Source organism: Paramormyrops kingsleyae, chromosome 25, assembly GCF_048594095.1.
Source record: "Paramormyrops kingsleyae isolate MSU_618 chromosome 25, PKINGS_0.4, whole genome shotgun sequence".
Lineage (NCBI taxonomy): Eukaryota > Metazoa > Chordata > Actinopteri > Osteoglossiformes > Mormyridae > Paramormyrops > Paramormyrops kingsleyae.
Window position 1 is genome coordinate 26658548 of NC_132821.1, and position 21206 is coordinate 26679753.

The following is a 21206-nucleotide window of genomic DNA, read 5'->3' on the forward strand; positions in this document are numbered from 1 at the left end:
AATACACATACTGCAAAACTACAATGCAGTAATGGATAAATAAATAGAACAATTAAAAATAGGATGCCGTACATGTGATTTACACAGTATGTGTCTGTTCATGTGTAGTTATGTACTAACTGGTTTACAAATAATGTAATGTGTTGTGACTGGCGGTGAGGTTTGGCATTGCAGCTCCCGGTGTCAGAAGGTGGGAAAGATGCCCAGTAGCGCTTCTTAATCTTAGCAGACCGCGGTGAAAGGAGCCGGTGGCTTAAAAGTGCTGCAAAAAGGGGGGAGGGGGGGCAGAATTTAATGCGTTCGTCTAAATTGTGGGAAAGCAGCGTCATTACCATTTTAAATGGATTCGCTATTCATAGTAATAGATGGACACTAAAGGTCGGTAATCTTTCAGCTGCTTCAATACTCAGCAGTTGTATCTCCGAAATCTACCGATAGCTTAAATCACCGTCGAAAGAACTTCAAGCAGGTCTCCGCTGGTATTCTGGAAATCTAAAAAAAAAAACGTAGTTAGCTAATAGGCTCACAAACACAAAGATGCTTCGAAGTTTCTAGCACTTTGTAGGACCCGATCCAGAATGGCAACTTAATGTAGCGCGGTTTTGCTTCCACATTTAAGGCAGAAGTATCACGGAGCCAGCGTGGAGGAAAGAGGGACGGCCAAGACAATCCCATAACTCTCAGCATGAAGGATTTACTGCATTTTGCGCAGAATTGAATTTTAGGGCATCGGGCAGATTAAAATATTAAATCAAAGCCAAATGCTTTTTTTTTACCTTTTGTAAATCAGGCAGCTTGAGCAAACTGTATAAAGTTTCTAATGTCTTGTGGATTCAGCGTTACACAAGCTGCATATCAATGAAGTTAGCAGGAGTAGCCTAAGTGGCTGGAAGATGAGAGCGTGGAGGAACAGGGAATGTCGCACCTGGATACGGCATCTATGCTGGGCTCCGTTCCCCTGGGACGCGGCTTGTGATCGGAACTGTGGGGCAGGACCGTCCGCGGCTTCGGGTCCGCCGGTGCTTCAGAAATAAAAATAATAATCTTCACTCAAATAAATTGAGCAAAAGTAGTCTAATGTGCTATCCTTGGGAAGTGAATTAATATGCACGTCGTTTTAATTAGTGACAATGAGTTCAATTTAACGATTTCATTTACAAACAGCTATGCCGACGTTTTTCATTTACAGATCATGTTTTTATATACTGACAGAATGATTCAGCTCAGGTTAGACTAACAGAAGCCCAGGAAGCCAGACACACATGCGCGCACACACACACACACACATAGCCTACCTATTAGCCCAATGCGTGTGTTTATAGGACGACATGAGCAAATAAAATCTGTAATAATATGCGTGTACGCGAACGTCTTATATAACACAGCATATAAAATGTTTTCCCCCCTCCGGTAATTTGCACACGTCCTTGCAAATGTTAAATGTTTTGTTTGTGATGGGAAATGGCGCTGTTTTAGGCGCTCCTCGCCAACATTAATGTGCAGAAAAATCCTCTCATTAGATTTCCAAGCATGCCTCGACTGTTAGCGCAGGTAGAGCGGCGGAAACAAATATTAGCAGCTGATTTATATCGCTCCCGAGGGACTACAGGAAGAGTAAAAACGCTAGCAAGTGATAAAATAAATATAATAATAAAAATAAAAGAAGCAAGCTGAGAACTTAGAGGACGGGAACTTGCATCAGCCTAGGAGCAGCGCGTACGGGGGTGGATTCTGATACCGTTGTGGGAGTTGCTGAGAGCCAGTGTCAGGTTAATCTCCTCACGCAATGCTTTTTACTCCTGCCCATTTGGCCTGACTGCCTTTCTAGCCCCAGTGTGGACGAAAAAATGAGATTGTGCAGCATGTCACAGTGATGTACTGGTATTGCCCATTTGCCCATTGCGGGAGAATTCAGCATTGTTTCAGGGGACCTCAGTACTGCTTCAAGTGACATGAATTGCTCCCTGGAAATACTGATTTTTTTTTTGTAGCGGTTTTCTGCAGGACGCTGGTCATAGAGAAGAATTGTGCCACCCGTTAGAACAGATTGAATGGCTTTCAGGAATATCAAAACTAGCCAAGTCAGTGTATGGCCGCTACCATGGCTTAGACAATAAAGACAATTTCTGTAGCTGTGCATGTTTTCCTGATTGCAGGGATATTGCATTTATCTAGTATTTCCAGTTAGCCACTCTTGCAGTTTTTATACAAAGGTTTTTATGCATGTCTTGTTTTGTTCTGCATGTCATGGAACAGTGTTATTTTGAATTTTTTAAAAACTACTTTTACAGAAAGTCCCAGTCATTTTAACAAAGCTGACACGTTCACTAGCCTGGTTGCCTGTATTTTTGTCTCTTTCCAAAAAGCCCAAATAAATGTCTTTGTTTTTACAGGTATCATAAATAACCTGATACCCCTACTTCCTTAACGGAAAAAAAACAATGAATTTCATCATTAAATGCAGAAATATGTGCATGTAAGTCTTTATCCTAACATCAAAAATAAAGGCACCCATACATTTTTAAGATGCCGATTGTTCCTGACTTAATGAAACCACCGAACCGGAACAGTAAGGCATATATTTTCTTAGGCAGCAATGAAACAAAAAAAAAAAAAACAGGTAAGTCAGTCTCAGAATCCAATGGGGAAAATGCAGAGCTACTTTTTGACAGCTGGCCTCTGAGGACATCAGTTCACAGTCCCCAGCAGCCGTGACTGCTATTATGTATCATTCCCGGTTGCATGATATCCTATTATGCAAAAGGTCTCCGCCAGATGTGTAGTGAGAAGCCCTCACTTATAGAATGGGGAAAATAGAGAGGGGTGCGGAGTGTCTCCATTGGCGACTGACAGCCTGGGCGGTGACATCACAGGTTTGCGCAAAGTGACATTCCGGTGGCTTTCTCTTGGTCTGCAAATAAGAAACTAGAAGGCGACAAAGACCCCCGCATTAATTCCATTTCCACGGTCCATATCCGCAGTATGCATATAGTTATACGACTGCTGGTAAAGAAATAATACTGTTCTTGACATTGTTCTTTTTCACATTTCAGTTTATATCCTTTTTTCTCCTTCGAAGGACTCGTGCATCTAGATTTTTTTAAAAAAAAAAGTCATTTGTGTAAATCACACAAGATAAACACAGCTGTTCTCCAGACTCTCCAACAAAAGGCAATTCTGCTGATCGCAGTGACTTAACAGTGATATATATATATATATTTGTTTTTGGATTGTATTATATATCTTTTGGATAATGCCAGGTTTTTTGGTACATACTGGCTTACTGTTTTACAAGAAAGTGAAAAAAAAGGTGAAAACAGGACCTCAGAGGTTTGGTGCATTTGCACACAGATATTTTCATATCCTCTGTTCTGCTATAAATTGCTTTTATTGGAGAACCGCGTTCCTGAGTTGCATGCTGTCGTCCCTGCAGGTACTTCCACGGCAAACCTGTGGCTTGTTTACACACACCATCTTCTACAAGGAGTATCCCGGGGGTCCCAAAGAGCTGGATAAGAGCATCAGAGGCGGGGAGCTCTTCCTCACCGTCCTGCTGAACCCGGTATGACCCCCACTTCTACTCCCACCATGCTTTCTACTCTTGCAGCGCTTGCAAGCTCCTCTGCTAATCACACACTTTGTCAAGAACAAATGTGTCACCTCCTTCCTCTCCTGCCCCAGTTTTCATTATAAACATTAAGGGGCACCCGTCATGCATTTCCGGTTTTTCCCTTTACTTTACTGCGTTACAGTATATAGCTTTATGTGCATGTAAATGGTCTGCAAAGTCGTAAGGCCCAAAGTCCACGTCAAAGAAAAAACCACTCTTCTCTAATCTGCCTAAAACACCTTGTTGGAATTCCAGCCCGTACTTCCTTGACGTGGTGAGGTCACCTTGTAACGCAATCCTTATTGGCTGCCTACCTGCAAGTATTTGTCTGCAGACTGCAAGGCGGGCGGAACGTGTAGGGCAAGGTGGCCAATCGTGCAAGCTGACCAATCAGAGCACACTGGGCTCATCAGGGGTGGGGCTTAAAGCTCTGACAGAGCGTTTCAGACAGGGGGTGAATAGAGATGTACAGTATGAGAAAAATGATGTGTTTTTGGAACAATGAAGCATGTAAATCTATTCTAGTAGACCACAAAAATAAAATTATGAACAGTGACAATGAGCATAATAGGTCACCTTTAAAAACCACTCAATCCAGTATAGGGCATGTTATTGGTACTTCACGTGATTTTGCCAGCTCAATTTACCCAGTCGATGCCCACCGATGCCCGTCATCTGCGACAACATATATTTGACTTGCTAAGTCTGTGCCCCCCCCAAAGGTGGTGCCCTAAGCTGCTGCCTCACATAATGTGTTGACCAGCAGTGGTACAATAATACGTTTATTTGCAATAATACATAGACAGACACATGGTACTTTTCATCAAAATATTATGTTGTCGTGTGATAATTGGGGCCAAACAATTTGAGGTGTTACAGCTTGTTTACAATAATATCAATAACGCAAACATGTTGCACAGACTTCATCATGATGATATAGTACCATTAGTATAGTACATTAGTACAGCAAGCACTATTGATTTAATATATACTAAGGAAAATAAGATAGCAATATGATAAAACATGAACGCTATTACGATAAATGGTAAAATGTGATATTAGGATGCACAGAAGAGTTTCCAGAAGTGCACAAGTCGTCCGTGACACCGGGGGTAAGCCTCAGTGATGTTACTTGTCATGTGACTATGTACAGTGAGAGAAAACACCATGCTGGAATTGCTTAAGGTTGTCAATAAAAGCATATGTAATAAAACCGGTACTGCACAATCACGTTGTTAATATCAGGCAGAGGTGGCTGGTGAAGTTGCATGAAGACAGGGAAGGCTTGGAGAACTCTTACCCAGAAGCAGACGGGTTTGTCCAGAGTCAGCAAACAGCGGCGATATGATTTCCAATTTCCAGCATCTGACTGAGCAGAGCTGTAGTAATAACCTGATATGACCATGTCTGTGACTCAGAGTGGCGCCCCTCTATTCTGAGGCCCACTTGGGGGCGTCCTACTAACTAACAGTATCAGAGGGTCGCCAGCTCAGTAGAAGAGAGCTGAGTAGGTGCAGAGAGGTGGGGGTATGAACCCCTGCAGGCCCTGCCTCTGCTCGTCCTCAGATCATTCTAGCAAGCGTGAGCTCTCGAGTTGAGAGCTTTTACCATATGCAAACTTGCGGTGGTTTCCACCTACTCCACATATGTCAATGTGTCAGGGAGAATCTGTTTCTTCTGTGTTATCCGCTTTGTCACAGAACCCTAAACCAGGCGCTTCCAGAAGAAACGGTATTTAAGCCAAAGTAGATATTATTCCTACAGCAGCACTTCCTGCCTTGCAGACTTTGCCTGCCGTTTAGTGACGTTCGAGTCTATCCCCGGCAACCGTCCATAAACGTCCACGCTTGTCTGCTTCTGTCTTACCATGTACTAATTCGGTTTGTACATGCGCTCACATAAATAGTGTATAAGATTCCGGCGTGATATTGTGTTATTTCTCTCCGCTGTCACGCTGGTGAGTAATCGACTGCGCCCGTAATTGTGTTCTCCGAAGGCTGTGCTTTGGAAAAAAAAACATACAAACAGCCCTACAGTGTCGGCAGTAGCTTTCACAGTGAGGGACCGGCGCTCCGAATCCACGGATTTTAAGGCGAGCTTTAATGGAAGCCGCACGCTGTCTTTACAGTGTTACTCGCGTCGTTCTGAAATAACTGTTCGCAGCGGCTCTTTGAAAACTACGAAATTAAAACTTAAAAACATGGGGGTCACAAGCACCATGTCGTGCGTGTTTGGAATCGGGATTGTTTCCGCGGTTTAGGTATAGAAAGCACTGGAAACTCGCGGCAGTTAACATTTAAAATTTTGTATTAACTATTTGGCTTGTCTGAATTGTTGACGGAATGAATTATGCAAAAGTGTGTTTAGATGGCAGCCCGTTTAAATTGATCTAGAGGAACATGGCTTTCTGGCTGGAATTATTGGCCATAATTACTCACAGGAATTCTGTAGCTGAGAAAAATAGAATCGTGATTAAGCATAATGGAGGGAAAATGTTTTCAAAATACGAATTATTTACAATATCATGAGAAGCAATTACATAATGCTGGTATTTTGAAAGTTGAATCGAATTCTCTCTTAAGATTCATTCTGCTCCCATGGGATTCACAAACAAGATGCATTCTGTCAGTATTAATGAATCGTTCATTGCGGAACAATTTGATATTCTCTGCACTTTTGACTTGAATTGTTTGAAAGTGTGTACAAATAGCATAGTGTCAAAACAGCATAGTCATACATAGATTTGCTGCCTGAAGGTTAATTTTGAGTGATTAAAGCAACGTTTATGATCTTCCCTCATTAATACATACACAAAAACAGAGACATGCATATATATTGTATATGTATATAGACAAACGCTTTCACTGCCCCAGTGGACAAAAGTATAGGGCTTTGTACGCATACTTGTGTTTGGACAGACAGCACTGAGCAGAAAATTGTAGCTTTCTGTGGACAAACTGTAGTAGCCAAACATTGTGATGATTCTCTGAAGGCCGAATGGTCATTGACGAAAGCCTTTGAGAGTACCTCACGTCAAACCCGCTTTCACACTATTTAAGTCAAGTGAACCCAATAAGATTTCCTCCTTCTATTTTGTTCAAGGCCAGACAGGGAAAAGTATCACATTTATTGACCCTGAAAATGTATCAATGAAATACAGTCCTGAAATACAGTAGAAAATACTACAACCCTAAATAATAGAAATTCTGCAATCGTATATCTTTTTAATACTTCTCTGTTCCTGTCCTTTTCCTTATGGCATCCTCTGCCCGTCCTAAAGTCCCCATTTCTAAAGTCACCCAGATGTTGGGGATGTAGAGCAAAGGGTGGTGGGTCTGACCCGAGTGGCACGCCACCTCTGATTGGCTCTCCTGCTATGACACAGAAATAGCCAACGCCCACTTACACCAAGCTGGCACACACATATAATCAGGGTCCAGGTCTTCAGCCTACGTTGGAAATCAGACTGTGACCTTCCTCCGGGGGGGGGGGACCTTGAAGAATCAATGAAACTTCACCTCATGGCTGTTCAGATCCAAAGCAACGATGTCTGATAAAGATGGCTGGGCGACATCCAACGGTTGGTTTTCATGCGTGGAAGAAACCACTGACTCCATATCGTCTTTTGAAATACTGATTCATTCAGTTCTGGGCCACTACCCCCAAACCAGGACCTGGAACAGAAGAAGGGAAGCTTGCTGTCATTTTAAATAATCAGACGTATCTGATATTCATGCGCCGTTTCCCTTGGAGATCTAGTGGTGATCAACACTAATGGTGTTAGTAGTGGTGACAAGTTCAATCATTAACATCCCTCTTCCTTTCATTCTTCGCAACGTTTCTGTTTTACTTTGATGGCACGAAAATGTCGGTTTGCTCTGGAATTCAGCCTTGGAGCCGAGCAATTTTGTAGATATTTCAGCCAGCTATTTGATTATTGTTGCCAAAACATTTGAAATGCCTTTCTGAATCGTTGTTGACACATCATATGTCATTAAACTAGATACATCTGGGGTAATTGCACTTTCACACATGACAACATGCAGCTGAGAAAGGCAGGTGTCTCTAGTTATAGGGCAGGTGAAATTCTGACATCATCAGTTCTGTGGACTGTGCTGCAAGCATGTAATCCAAATTTGGCCCTCGACGCTAGATGATTACCAGAGTAGCTTGGGGCAGCAGATTGTGATATCTTGTGAGTCAAAGGAGAATGCTATGTCTAATTCCAAGTTTGATGTCAAGGTTTCCTAAAACTCCCCTGGAATTGGAGTGAGAGTAAAGATCTCAACATATCCCTGCGGTAGAGAGTATATTAGGATTTGATAACAGGTAGGAACCTTATAGATGGAAGCTTGAGTGTTTGTTTGCCAATACTTTTTTTCTTCTTCCATTCTCATCATTAAAATAAGTGTCATATCGTTATACAAAAATATTGCATTAAAACTGTATATTTGTATCCAGTTCTTGTGCTATTTTTGAGCAACATATCTATTCAAACCATTTTGAGCTATAGTGCAGTTCATGTTCAGAATTTGGTTTTGCAACAAAGACTCTGTCTCAATAACAAAATTACTGAATATTGGACGCAGAGCAAAGGAAAAAAATATCATACGAAATGTGCTCAGCAGTACTATACTAACAAATACTAACATAACTAACGTAAAATACTAACATAATTGCTGTAAATAATCAATGAAACTTTGAATACTTTTCAGTGTTGCATTCATTTCTTTACAGGTCTGTTTTCTAATCTTCTACTGTGGTTATATACATGTCAATGATATTATATACATTTATATTTGCTTTTATTTCGTACTTATCCTTGAACCTATCCCAGGGAATACAGGGCACAAAGCAGGGTACAGGGCACAAAGCAGGGTACAGGGCACACTGACTCACACACTGCATGTATTTGGACTGTGGGAAGTACTGTAGTACCCATAGGTAACCTGTTCAATACAGGGAGAATATCCCAACTCCACACACAGAGCGGATTTGGGATTCGAACCCGCAACATTGATACCCGTTATGCCGCCAACGTCATGCGAGTGCTTTACCAATCTATGGCGTGAAGCTATTTTTAAATGTTACTCCTTATTTGACTTTTTTGATCTTCAGCATTTAATTCCCATATATTCATTAAGAGAGAACATTTATAACCTCAGACTTCTGGTGACCCTGGGTTGGATAAGCTGTTGTGGAAGATGAATGAAGACATAAACACAAACTGAAATATATAGCAATGTGTTATAAAGAGGATAACTTAAAATAGAATGGATGACACTTTCTGGAGAACACCATCTGTTATTCATCTCTACACCAAAGACTGAAGTAAACCAGAAAGATATGAAGTCGCAGGACCTACTGTAGAAGCAGGACTTTATTTTATTAGAATATGCATGAACGGATAGCGTATAGCGATTCTATAAACCTACCATGGCCTCTTAAACCCAGTTCATGCATTTGCTCCACTCGCAACTCCTTGATACATCTCTGAAATTGTGCAGTGGGTCAGTGATGAGAAAAATTACATTTCGCGGTTTAATCCTATCTCAGCTTCTCAACTGACTTTGTTGTCCCTTTGAGGTAGACTCCACTCTCTCCACCCTCGAAGCTCCCCCGTGCGCAAACAAAGACTTATTGAACGTAAACTGTTTACCTTGTTTGCCTTGTACTTTTGTTTGCGGTTCCTTTGCTTCGTTTGCGGACTTAACAATGTCGCAGAATCAAAGGGGCCCTTTATAACTGGGGAACTTCAATTATTAAAACAATCAGGTTTATGTGTGCGCTGTTAAAATTACACCCACTTACGTATTTACACCAAAGCATCCGAATTAACTTGTAGTACTGGGTACATCAAGAACATAATTGTTTTGTAGATGCTCTTAATCAACCTAATTCAACGTGCTGCTAAGCGTTCATTATAAGGGGCTGGATAATTCAAATATTGAATTTAATATGGATGCACACCAAGATGTGTAACAAGAAATCATACACAGAAGCACTGTGCAATTATAAATACCTCAACCTGATTGGAGGAAGATGCTTTAAATGTTTTTTTGTTGGTTAAAATTATACCTTTGTGTGGACATCTGACTGATCATCGCAGTATACATCCTTCCATCTTCCAACTGCTTATACTGCTCAGGGTTTGGAACCTATCCCAGTCCGCATAGGATGCAAGGCTTTGTACACCCTGGACAGGATGGTAATACAATACAAGGCGTCTACACAGAGACTCCACTTAGCCTTTGGGCTGTGGGAGAAGACCTCTGCAGCACCGGGAGAACATGCAGACTCCACACACACACACACACATACACACCAAATGGAGGTGGGATTCGAACCCACAGCCCCGCAGGTGTTAAACAACGTTGATACCCGCAAGTCACCATACCACCTCACCATCATCATAAGTGTTTCTAAAGTGTTCTAAGAAGCTCTTTTTAAGTAGTGTTCTATTTGTATTCCGCTAAGGTTTATTTAAAGAATCTGCACCAGCTGCTTTTGAATTTTGAAGTTATCTGAAATGACAGGGAGTTTTAACCTCTGATCACTGCTTTGTAGCGTTCCCTCTTCACAGAGGATCATATTTTCCTGCAGATCCTGCCCAGACAGAGCTGGTAGTGTGTACTACAGATGCCTGTATAGGTCCCTTTAAATACTTAACTAACAAGTGACAGCATGCAACATATTAAAACCTGGGAGCCTGTTGGCAGAATGCAAGGTTATTTTTCATCTCGGCGCTGCTTGTGTTGCTGGAGTATTATTTATGTATTTGTACAGAAATGTAACGTACTGGTTTTGGAGCATGTTACCTGTTTCAGTCACTGCTGCAGAGGGTGTGACCTAGACCGCACTACTGGCCCTCTGTACCTGTGTTCTCATGTGGGTTTCTGAGTTGCTCCCTCCTCCTCGTTAAGGCTTGATAACCTGGGAACAAAGATGGGGCATTGATGACTAAATGACTGAATATTCTAAAAAAAAATGTTGGTTTGCATGAAATGGCCTGGAAAATGGAACCCCCTTCCAGGGAGCCCCCCCCTGCCTCGTGCCCTGTACTTTCTGGGATAGACTACAGACTCAGCCTTGACCCTGTATTGGATAAACTGTTACGGATGGCTGGATGGATTAATAGGTAAATGGATGGATGCATGCATGGATAAATACTCTAATGGATGGATGAACAGTTTCCATAAGAAGAAAATGGGACATTTGTGAACAGTAAACATTTTTGGAAGGTATAACAACTGGCATTCATGTTAGTTGTTCTGCCATTAAAAAAGTGACCTCACTGAGACAGTTGAGGAAGAAGGGAATCTGTGCAACAGTGGCGACTCCAACCTCATTAAAAGTGTCCCACTTAAAAATATGTTCTCTGTCTGTACCCATTACCCACTGGTACCTCCTAGTTTCTAGATCATTCTTATGTTAAATGCATCAGCTCCTTGACAGCAGCAGAGTTAAGCTTTTAAGCGACATGATCCGTAAAGAGACACCCGCTATAAAAATATATCAGCTAGAAAAAGAATTTATTCCCTGATTCCGGAATTTTCTTACACACTTTTTTTTGGAGATAAATATTTCATAGCAGAGAAGGCAAAGGGGCCGGAAAAGTTCTGCCGTGTGCCAAGACCCGGGAGGGAATCACTGAAGATCACGTTCCAGCCAGACAACATCAACAATCACCCGACTCTTTTCTCTTACATTAAACAGCCATCAAATCAATAGATGTAGCCCCGCTGTTACAGAAATCCAATAGGGTCAGCCATTAGTCAAGAAGCAAAAGAGACGAAATGAACTGATTTGTTGCAGAGGGGAAGGGGGGGGGGGTGTCACATGCTCGCGAAGAGTTGCGTAGGACAGTAGGCGTCGTCAGACTCATCGTGGTGACCAGGTGCCCTGGGATTTTCAGTGACGTGCTGAAGTCGGTGTGAAAGGAGGCAGTTGATTAAGAACCGAATACTGGACTCTGAGGGGTGATGGTTCGATGACCGTGGTCCTGGGGGTTCTGCAGGTTCACCGGGACGAACCCAAATCGCGACACGCAGACCTGCTGTAGCCCAGATGGCGGAAACTCTAGTCCGCCGCTGCCGGGCGCCATGAGTTTTTGTTACTTATTGCTGGAGGTTTTGTAATTTTCACTCGGGACCCAATTATGCATAATGCATTATAATAGCGCCATAGAAACACCGTGTCGAGATCAATGGGCACAGCGACGTTCAGCGGTGCGGCGAGGATGGAGGGAAACTGATCGTTTTATGCCCTCCTCAGTCGATTCCAATGCTGTATATTAATGGGACGGAAGCTTTGGTGCTCGGAAGCAAAGCTGTGTGAAATAATTCCCTCTGAGGGGCTTTTTCAGCCTCAGTGTTCGTGTGACTGTCTTGGAAAGAGCTGTATAAATGAATCAGGGTTGACATTTAGTGGTTAGCAGTGCTGCCTTACTTATTAGAAAAATCCCAGATATCAGCAGAATTTTTTCCCCCTCCCAATCTCTCTCTCTCTCTCTCTCTCGTAATGTATATAACGGTACACCGTTATTGTGGCTGCTAAACCCAACGTGGACTCTTTGAAGCCACGTGCCGGCATAACTGATGGTACGGTACATAAGGGCCGTGCATCTCGGCTGCCTCGTGAGAATATCTTCGCGCCTCGCTATTCAGATCACGTCAGGAATGGGGTCTCGGGCGTCCTCCGTGGGGACGTTGCGGAAGTGTCGCTGCGGAGACGAGATTTGAGGGACTGCGCCATCAGTGCGGCACGGCTGCTCTTTCAGCGATCGTCATACGCCCGGTGCTCCTTGCGCCTTGGGATGACCCTCGAGGGTGCATTTGTTATGTCAGTACGTCTCGACCCGGTCCTTGGGGACCGCCAGACAGTCCGCATTTTTGCTTCCACCCAGCTTCCAGCCAATCAAGAACACTAAATATCTGGTACAGGTGTGTTGGGAGCTGAAAAAACAAAGCAAAAATGTTAAAGGACTAAGTTGAGAAACATCGCATTATGCCCAACTAAAGTCAAATGATCTTGACTTTGTAGTGGTTTACATTTCCGCCTTATTGCTTGTCCTGGGCAGCCTTGCATTCAGTTTCACTGCAAATGCAGTTTTTTTTTTTTTGTAGTTCCAGTTTTCCTCGCTTTGGATTACCTCAATATGCGAGGATGAGTGGGATCATTTTTGGAGTATATCGACGGATAACCATTTTCTCTCAGAACGTGGTCCTGATGTCTGAGGACGGATACGCCAACCGAACAGACGGTTGCTGATTAGGGAGAACCAAGGTTACCTGGCACCAGATTCGTTATTGACCTTCAGCTGTCGGTCATCGCAATAGGAAGGAGCTCAAGGCTCCCAAGGAGGTACAGGAGCAGAGCGCCACTTACGTTAAGAGGCAATATGATTTTCAACTGGAAAAAGATACTTGTTTCAAACTTAATGCTCCATAGTGGGAAAAGAGTGTCCAATCAGGGCTTCTTATCTGATAAAACTATTCAGGGTTCCATGGCGACCTGCCCAGAAGGTAAAAAGAGTGAGAGAATGGAGGAAAAAAAATAACATCCACCTGAAAGATTCTAAAACCCCGTAACTGGAGACAGGCTTCTGTACTCCACATCACAGACCGAACGAGCTGGTGACTTGAACACTATTTGGGTGGATTCACTGAGCGGTGAACAGATGAGGGATGTGCAGCTTAATGCACAATTAATCCCCCACTGTACTGTTCCAGTCACAGCATGCTTAGTCAGTATCCTGTCGTATTCTCGTTTGTATGAAAACGTTCAACAGGTTTGGGTCAGAGTAACCCTGACTAGATTCAGAGAAGTATATTGTATTTGTGTGCTGCATTCCTAAGCAAGATACTACAATCATTCTACCACCAATTCTTCTTTCAAACTTCTTCCATTGATATCCTCCTTCCCGTTATTCATTTTTTTTTTATCGCAGAATTTAAATTCACCTCACACCGTTCAGTATGTCTTGTCTAGCTTATGACGCCAACATGAAGGGCACATACACCATATGCTTACTTTGCAATTGTTCTTTGTTGTAAAGTGAGTAGTTAAAAAAAAAAAGTTAAATACTCTTGTGAAAGACAAGCTCTGGCATTGTTTAGCTAACGATAATACGACGTGCGACCATGACGCGATTATATCGTATCACAAAAGGAAAGGAAATAAACAAAGTCTCTACATCTGACCAGTTTCTTCATCGCAGACGATGAAACCGCTGACGAGGACGCAGCGGACTTCACCAGCACAGACGGCAGGGGCTTTATGGGTAGGGGGTACGTTGAGAAGCAACAATCCTACCCTGGAATAAACGGCACCGTTGCATATTTCGCTTAAACAGACAAATGGCGCGGTGGCCAAGCCACAGCTGGAGCGGGATTAAGGTAGTGAAAGCACCATCTGTTGCCGAGAAATCATAAGACACGCCCTAATGTGTGATTGAACCAATTACAGTGTGTGACAGCTCAGCTTTACCTGCCGAAAGCCAACAACAACATCTAGAATGCTTCATTTTTAAACCACTCTCCCAATTGGTTGGATAAAACTACACACCATTTTAGGAATTTCTAGTGGTGCTTTTCCTGACCACCGCAGAACAAACTGTCCCTAGGAGTTCATTTTTGGCCTCTGTTCTTGTTATTTTGTTTAGCAATAAGGTAATTAGCAGGTTATGTTTTTTTTTTAAATTTTTTTGCATAGCGTAATGAAGATGCTCAGAAGAACAAAGAGCGAATGTGGCATTTTGTTACATTATGTTTTTACCTGCGAGATGATGTCATCGCGCTTCGAAGGGAGTTTCCTTAATGAGGCGAGCAGGACAGCCCTCCGTGGAATAGAGGCTATATTTGTAAGTGGTTTACTGTTCGCGAGAAACGCACGGGTCAGGTGGATTTGTTGGCAAGGCACCCTCCTTTAAGAGCATCTAACTCCGGTGTCCCTGCCGCATCTCCAGTCCGGAAATGGTGGCGATGGAGGGTCTGTCGTCGTTAGTCGACACCGTGAACATTTCAGAGGAGCGATTTATTATTCTGTCAGGTCTTGAACTTAGTCCAGGAGGAGCAGCTGTTTGGGAATCTTGGAATCCCAACTGGTGACCCATCAGATGGAATAGGTAGGAGAGCACCAAATTATAACCCCCCCCACCCCCGCCCCCCACCCCCTTTGCAGAGCCAGAAATAATAGTGGAAATGAGAGCTGCGGAACCACTTCTTCCTCCCTCCATTTTTGGTGATGGTGGGACGACATAAATAAATCAGCATGGGGTCGTGTTGATCCTTCCAGTCCTCAGGAATAAAGTAAATTAATCATCCATTGTGGCTTCGGGAAAACAAAGAAGGCAGAACCTTCGAAAAGTGCTGGGGCAGCAGCAGAACTCCGTTATGAATATTAGAGGGCTGCACATGTTGGCACTTTGTCTTCATCACTGGCTCTGGCTGACTCTTAATTAATCCAACAGAAAAACGTGCCTGCGCTGGACGCTTTGACAAAGAGCCATTGAAATCTTCAGACCACTGATCCCCGTATAACACACTTGCCTTCTTTCCCCCATATTAGCACTGGTGACAAATTCGGCAAAGGGAGTTGGCATTATAATGTCTCTGAGCCTCCAATGAGATTTTGGGACTGTGAAGCAGTATATGGCCTCTAGGGGGCATAGTGGTTAATGAACCGGATGGAACAGCCGCAGCCGCAGACCTGTCATTCACGGAGGCACCAGAAAATGAGGTTGTTGTACTTTAGAACAAAGCACCTAATGTGAATTGCTTCATTAAATGTCCAATTGTTTTAAAGTTTAAAGTAATCCTAAGCTCTCGAAATGTCTTAGAATAAGCACAAGCGGTTATAATAGTGGGATTAAAACACTTTGAAATATTTTTAGCAGAAGACGCATAATGTGTAGTAAAATGAATGAGGGCCAGTGACTGTGAAGCAAGGGCATCGATTTTGTTTCAACCAAATCAGCCCCGAACCCCCCCGTCCCCGTAAACAAACACGATACTCCCAGAATATTGACAAGGACACATACCTACTGTCCATACTCAAATCTACGCTCTTGCTGTGGAGTGGTCTCGAGGTGGAGTTCAAGTAGGATTAGGCAGTGTCTAATTTTTCAACCTGTCAAATCTTCCATGCATTGTACTGAGGCGTATAATATTGTGGTTTATCAAAAGGGATGCTATTCTGGTATTTTGAAATCATGCCAATAAAATTTGCCAACTACCCCCGCCGCCCCCCCCCCCCCCATCCGCTCAGTGAATTTTTAGCACCCAGATTTCAAAATACCGTGGTACACCCAAAATACAGCGGTATACCCGATTACCGGCCGAGCTCATGTTAAACCACGGGGTTGAGGAAGTTCCCGCAGCAAACGGTCCCAGAACTTAGTGCCGCTTCAGGAAAGCGAGACCAGATCCGGGTTGGAAAGGTGTCACGTGGTGGCGACATGATTCTCCCCCCCCCAGCGTCTGACATACGCGCCTCAGACTCGAAGTGTACGATCCCCCCCCCCGGCATCAAGCTGAAATTACAGGCCTCTCCGCCTGCGGCTCCCTTTAAACCCTGCCTGCCTGTGTGTTTCTTTGTCACAACTGTCACTTGAAATTGGGTCAAGCCAAAAACAAGTGTAAGAGAGAAAAAAAAAACAAGATTGACTAAATAGTGTTGTGCTGTCTGTACAGACCTCGCGAACAGGCCGCGTTCATAAGGCATTCAGGGTGACAGGGTGGCCAGTAGCAGCGTCTAACAAGCAAAGTAAAATGCACAGCGATAGATGGACGTGAAGCGTGGATTGTTATGAATATTTATTGGCGTTTCCACAGAGGGTGCGTCAATGGCGGCCCTGTCTGGCTTGGCCTTCGGAATGGGCACCTTTATGGTGTTTAAGGACGTCAGCAGAGGTGTCACGCATTATTCCAAGGAAACTCCAGTGACATTTTAAGTTGAGGGCTCTAAATGAGGCTGGAAAATATAAACTGGGAGCAGCCCCTTCAAGGCAGGGACAAATTTCATTTTCATTATGAAATCCCTTCTCATAAAACTCAAGAGAGCAGCGCAATCCGTCGAAGGACTTCCATTATAATGCCGAGGACCGCGAGTCAAAACGCAACGAAGAGAGACTCACCGTACTGCCAAAATGCGTCTGTTAATAGTTTCTGTTTTTAGTGTATAAAGTGCAGGAGTGCTAGCCATCCATCATATAGCCACTTATCCTGGGCAGGGTGGTGGGGGGGGGGGGCTGGAGCCCATCCCAGACAGCACAGGGCACACGGTTGGGGTGCACCGCGGATGCCGGGGCGCAGGAGGGTCATGCCGAAAATAGCTCATTAACGAGGCTCGGCGAATGTGCGCCTCAGAAATAGCTCCGGTATAATAATCACACATCGTCATTAGTAATTATATACAGTTTTATTTTGAGCGTTGAGGTTTTTCCGTTTTTTTCCCCCCAAAAAAACATTTAATCTTTATCTCTTCTGCCCTACAAAGGCCAAAACGGCGTAACTGCATGTTTTGTCACAATCGAATTATGACCGAAATCGCGTCTCTCGGCTTCCGTTTTTATCTCGTGACGGAATATCTTAGTTCAGCTACCCCCGGTTTGGAAGAAAACGGAGTGTGAAGATTATGGAAGCTACGGAATCCACACCACGAAGGCGAAACACGCTTTTTACTCAGTTTCAGTGTCAACGCCTTTGTAGGGCAGTATGTGGAGAACTTGGCTTATTGACATTGGCAGGGTATTTTTTCAGTATATGGAGGAAAAAGTTCAAACTTCCCCTTGTACCACTGAAGTGTAAAATCACAAAAAAGGACCGTGATGTTAGCTGCCAGCTTGCAGGATGACTGAAAGGTGAAGCTGCACTGCGAACTGTACGTCCACAAGTTTAACACACCAAGTTCCTCAACACTCTCCTCGAGCTTTGTTATGCTATTAAGCTTTTCAAGATAAGTTGGATTAATAGGTGGGATGAAATATCGTATGAAAGCAGATGTACTGTTAGGTAAGTTAATAAAGGTTTTATTTGCCAGTTTAGTTTGGTGAAATTTTGGTATTTGGTGGAATAATTCTAGAATGTTCTCCGGCAATCTTGGGTCTCCTTCGTCACCTTGCACAGGTGCTCGCGACATTTAATTTGTGATTTTGTCATGGCTGTAATAAGCTCTGCATATGTCGCCATCCTCGCATCTTTATTAAATTGCGAAATAAACTTTTAGATGTGACACTTCTGCGCGACCTGCAGACAGCCAGGAATAAATTGTCATCTATACTGATGCTAGCACTTAATAGGAACAGCAAGGAGACGCTGGTGTTCGTGTTCAAAGCTGTTCTCTTGTGTGCAGATCCATCCTCCTATCATGATTTGATGCCTTGTCATTTGCACAAGTACAGATACGTGCTTGCTTATTTTCACATATCCCATCATGCTCTCCTCTGAGACATGCACACACACACACACACATACATATATATATGCAGGTGAGGGTGAAGCTTGGGTTAGGACATTAATCTGCCGCCCTGGTACATTTTGGGGGCGGGGGGGACGTTGCTGAAGAGCCCAGTGGTGATGTGACTATTCTACTGAGGATGGGATCTGAATCGACAACCTTCTGATCACATGCTTAGCCCGCTGTGATTTCTATGGGGAAGATTTTGTTTTAATCCTAACCAGTTATGAGCTAGTCGAAGGGTTACCTTCCGTCGTTATGTTACAATATCGATGGTGTATCATGCAGTTACAGAGAGAAGGAGAGCATGTAAAAGAAGGCTTTTTTAACATTGTGTTATCAACCAGTTTTAGACACGCCAATTTATTACAACAGAACAGGTTTTATTTTCTTGTAAGCGTTTTCATTACCGTCGCTGATTGTGACGACAGGCATTTTCTGTTTCGCTTTACGCTCTCTCCGCAGCCGGGCCGTTTTGTATTCAGGTGAACGTGCAGCATGACAGAGGACGAGTGCAGGCAAAAGGATTGAGTGGCCCCATGTTGCACAGCGCGATTGCAGGTTGTAGTTACCGAAGTGATTGTTCCCGATCAGCAGGCTATGCATTCCATACCTGAAGAATTCTGCAGAAAACACTATACATAACAAGAAAATGATAATAACAACAATAACAACTGTGTTGTGATGGGTTGGCACCATGTTGAATCTATCCCCGTGCCTTGTGTCTTATGCTGTCTTGGATAGAGGGATGAATGGATGGATGCATAGATGAAATAATCAAAAAATAACTAGATTGTCACATTTTAAGTGAAGTGCACATAGTAAGACAGAACTGCATATAGTCGTGCATGGAATGATATCGTTGGAGGGCACAGCACATACTTGTACGTACGTCTCCATGTAGACTATTGTGTAGCAGATAAAAATGAAGAATAACATGATGACAGACACAAACAGCTATGAATGCTCAAAGCTAATTAAATTGTCTCGATTCCCAGCTGTTGGGTAACAAAGGAGCGTAATTGCATTGCTCTGCTGGGAGGGGGAGGTGCCCACGTAACACGGAATGTCGTAGCCAGCATGCGGCGAGCTGATTGGCTGGGGGATAATGTCGATTTCCCGCACGCGGATAGAGACGCATTAGCGTCGGTGAGCGATCGCTCTGTAACGCGGCGTGACTCAATCTGTGACGGATAGCTGTTGGCCGACAGGGGTCTGTACTGAAGCAGTACACCCTCTTTGTCCTTGAAATTCTCTTTCCAGGAAAGTTTAGAGGTTGACCAAGCAGAAAAAACGTTTTTTTTTCCCCTACTTCTGATTCAGAGTGAGAAAATGAATGAAGTGCCCAAACCTTTGTTTAATGCTGTTTTAGATCCACAAGAAGATGTCACCCATTTGTGTCTCTCTGAAGTACAGACATTTAAACCTTCCGAACAAGTAGTTCTCGATGACAGGCTTCCCCCAGGCTCTCAAAATGAAGCTGAAAGTAGATTCTGGGTTTGCTACTGAGGTTTAATTAGGGCAGTATTGAAAGGAAGTCCTTTGTGATATTGTGAATGGATCGTTACCCTCAAGATCTTTAAAAATATTCCATAAAGCTGTTAAGAGCAAGTATGTTAATAGAAATGCACTAATACTGGTAATGAGAGGGATCATTTTGGGCTGCTTTCTGTGATATATGTCCATATAAAAAAGCAGCTGCTGTATTGAAATTTTTTTCTGAGGTTAAACTAAGCTTATATATTGTCTTGTGTCTCCATTAACTGAAAGTTGTACTGTCTTTCAGATTGAAAAAGACCAGTTTAAACAATTGCCCCAGTTTCCAATGATCTTTGACTATTTTGTTAAAAAACAGCACTGGCTGATGTCTGGCAAGCCCACACGCGCACACACACAGACCTGTACTCGTATCTTTGTGGGGACCGTCCATTCATTTCTATGGACAAAACCGTAATAGCAAAAATGGCCACCTTAATCCCTACCCAGCCCTAACCTTAACTATAAATAACCAAATAAGTACAAGACTTGACATTTTTAGTTTTGTCGTTGCGTTCAGAGATAAATTTGATGTTATAGTTCTGGGGACTGAAAAAATGTCCCTACCAGGAAAAGTTACAGGTTTTTATCACAATGTGGGGAAATCTGGTCTCCATAAGGCAATAATTACAATGCATACACACACACAAACATTTACAAACGCATGCACCAGTGCGCACACACATTCACACACACACAAACATATACACACATGCACCAGCACACACACACACACACACACACACACACAAACATATACACACATGCACCAGTGCATGCACACACACACACACACACACACATCCAAGCATCCATCCCTTCTGACTTCATGCCATCTCTCTCCATCTTACACCATGCATACATCTCCTCCATCAGTCGCCGCAGGTTGTCGTGCGGCTTGTCTAGGCAGTTGAACCGGCTCTGGGTCTCGTTGCCCAAATGCGGCAGCACGTCCCCACAGGGGCCTCGTCGGGGGCTCCGTGTCAATGCTGAACGGCATCGTGCGACGGGGCACGTGGCCATGCCTTGCGGAAGAGCCGAGACGTCGAAGTGTGTGGCACGTATTAGTGATCCTGAAGTTAGCGGTTCTGCTAATTACACCATATGGCCAAAAGGGTGTGGACTCCCGTGTTAATTAGAAGGACTGCCTCATTAGGCCACACCCATTACTGACGCAGGAATTTAATTAAGCGCACAGTCACACAATCTCCTGCGGCAAACATTAGCAGCAGAATGGAAGGTCAAACAGAAGAGGTCAGTGACTTTCCACTTGCCAGCATCTTAGGACGCCATCTTACCAAAAAAATCACCTCGGCGTATATCTGCCCAGCTAGAACTGCCCTGGGCAGCCGCAGGTGAAGTGACCGTGAAGGTCAGAATGTCTGTGAGCAAGTTCAGTTGTGAAGTGGTCGGTCACACAAGCCCAGAGAAAGGGACCTGATCATCCAACATCAATACCCAACCTGAATGGCAGCAAATCCCACCAGTCAACATCTTATGAAAAGCCATCCCGAAGATCAGAGGCTATTATACAAGTCTAGTGTGGAGTAACTTTGTATTAATCCCCCGGAACAAGCTGGTGTCCACATTTTTGGCCATATAG

The 21206-nt window shown here is 43.6% G+C and overlaps 1 protein-coding gene and 1 long non-coding RNA gene across 8 annotated transcripts in view; one reads left to right on the plus strand and one right to left on the minus strand.

Annotated features, from left to right (window-relative positions):
• The window catches only part of ndst3 (N-deacetylase/N-sulfotransferase (heparan glucosaminyl) 3), a 159699-nt gene that overhangs the window by 120257 nt on the left and 18236 nt on the right, over positions 1–21206 (plus strand). For all 5 annotated transcript variants that reach the window (XM_072706933.1, XM_072706937.1, XM_072706935.1 and 2 more), the window contains one exon: positions 3434–3562. In XM_072706933.1, coding sequence (XP_072563034.1) covers positions 3434–3562 — 129 coding nt within the window. The remainder of the gene's footprint in view (positions 1–3433; positions 3563–21206) is intronic.
• LOC111837439 (uncharacterized) lies at positions 968–14102 on the minus strand. Of its 3 annotated transcripts, XR_002836660.2 has the most exons (4): positions 13813–14102; positions 10429–10543; positions 7129–7284; positions 968–1022 (listed from the first exon to the last, which is right to left on the minus strand). It is a non-coding gene; the product is annotated as an uncharacterized lncRNA (long non-coding RNA). The 3 variants fall into 3 exon arrangements; XR_002836659.2 differs by lacking the exon at positions 968–1022 and having other exon boundaries at positions 6719–7284; XR_011985497.1 differs by lacking the exon at positions 968–1022 and having other exon boundaries at positions 6719–7284; positions 13643–14102.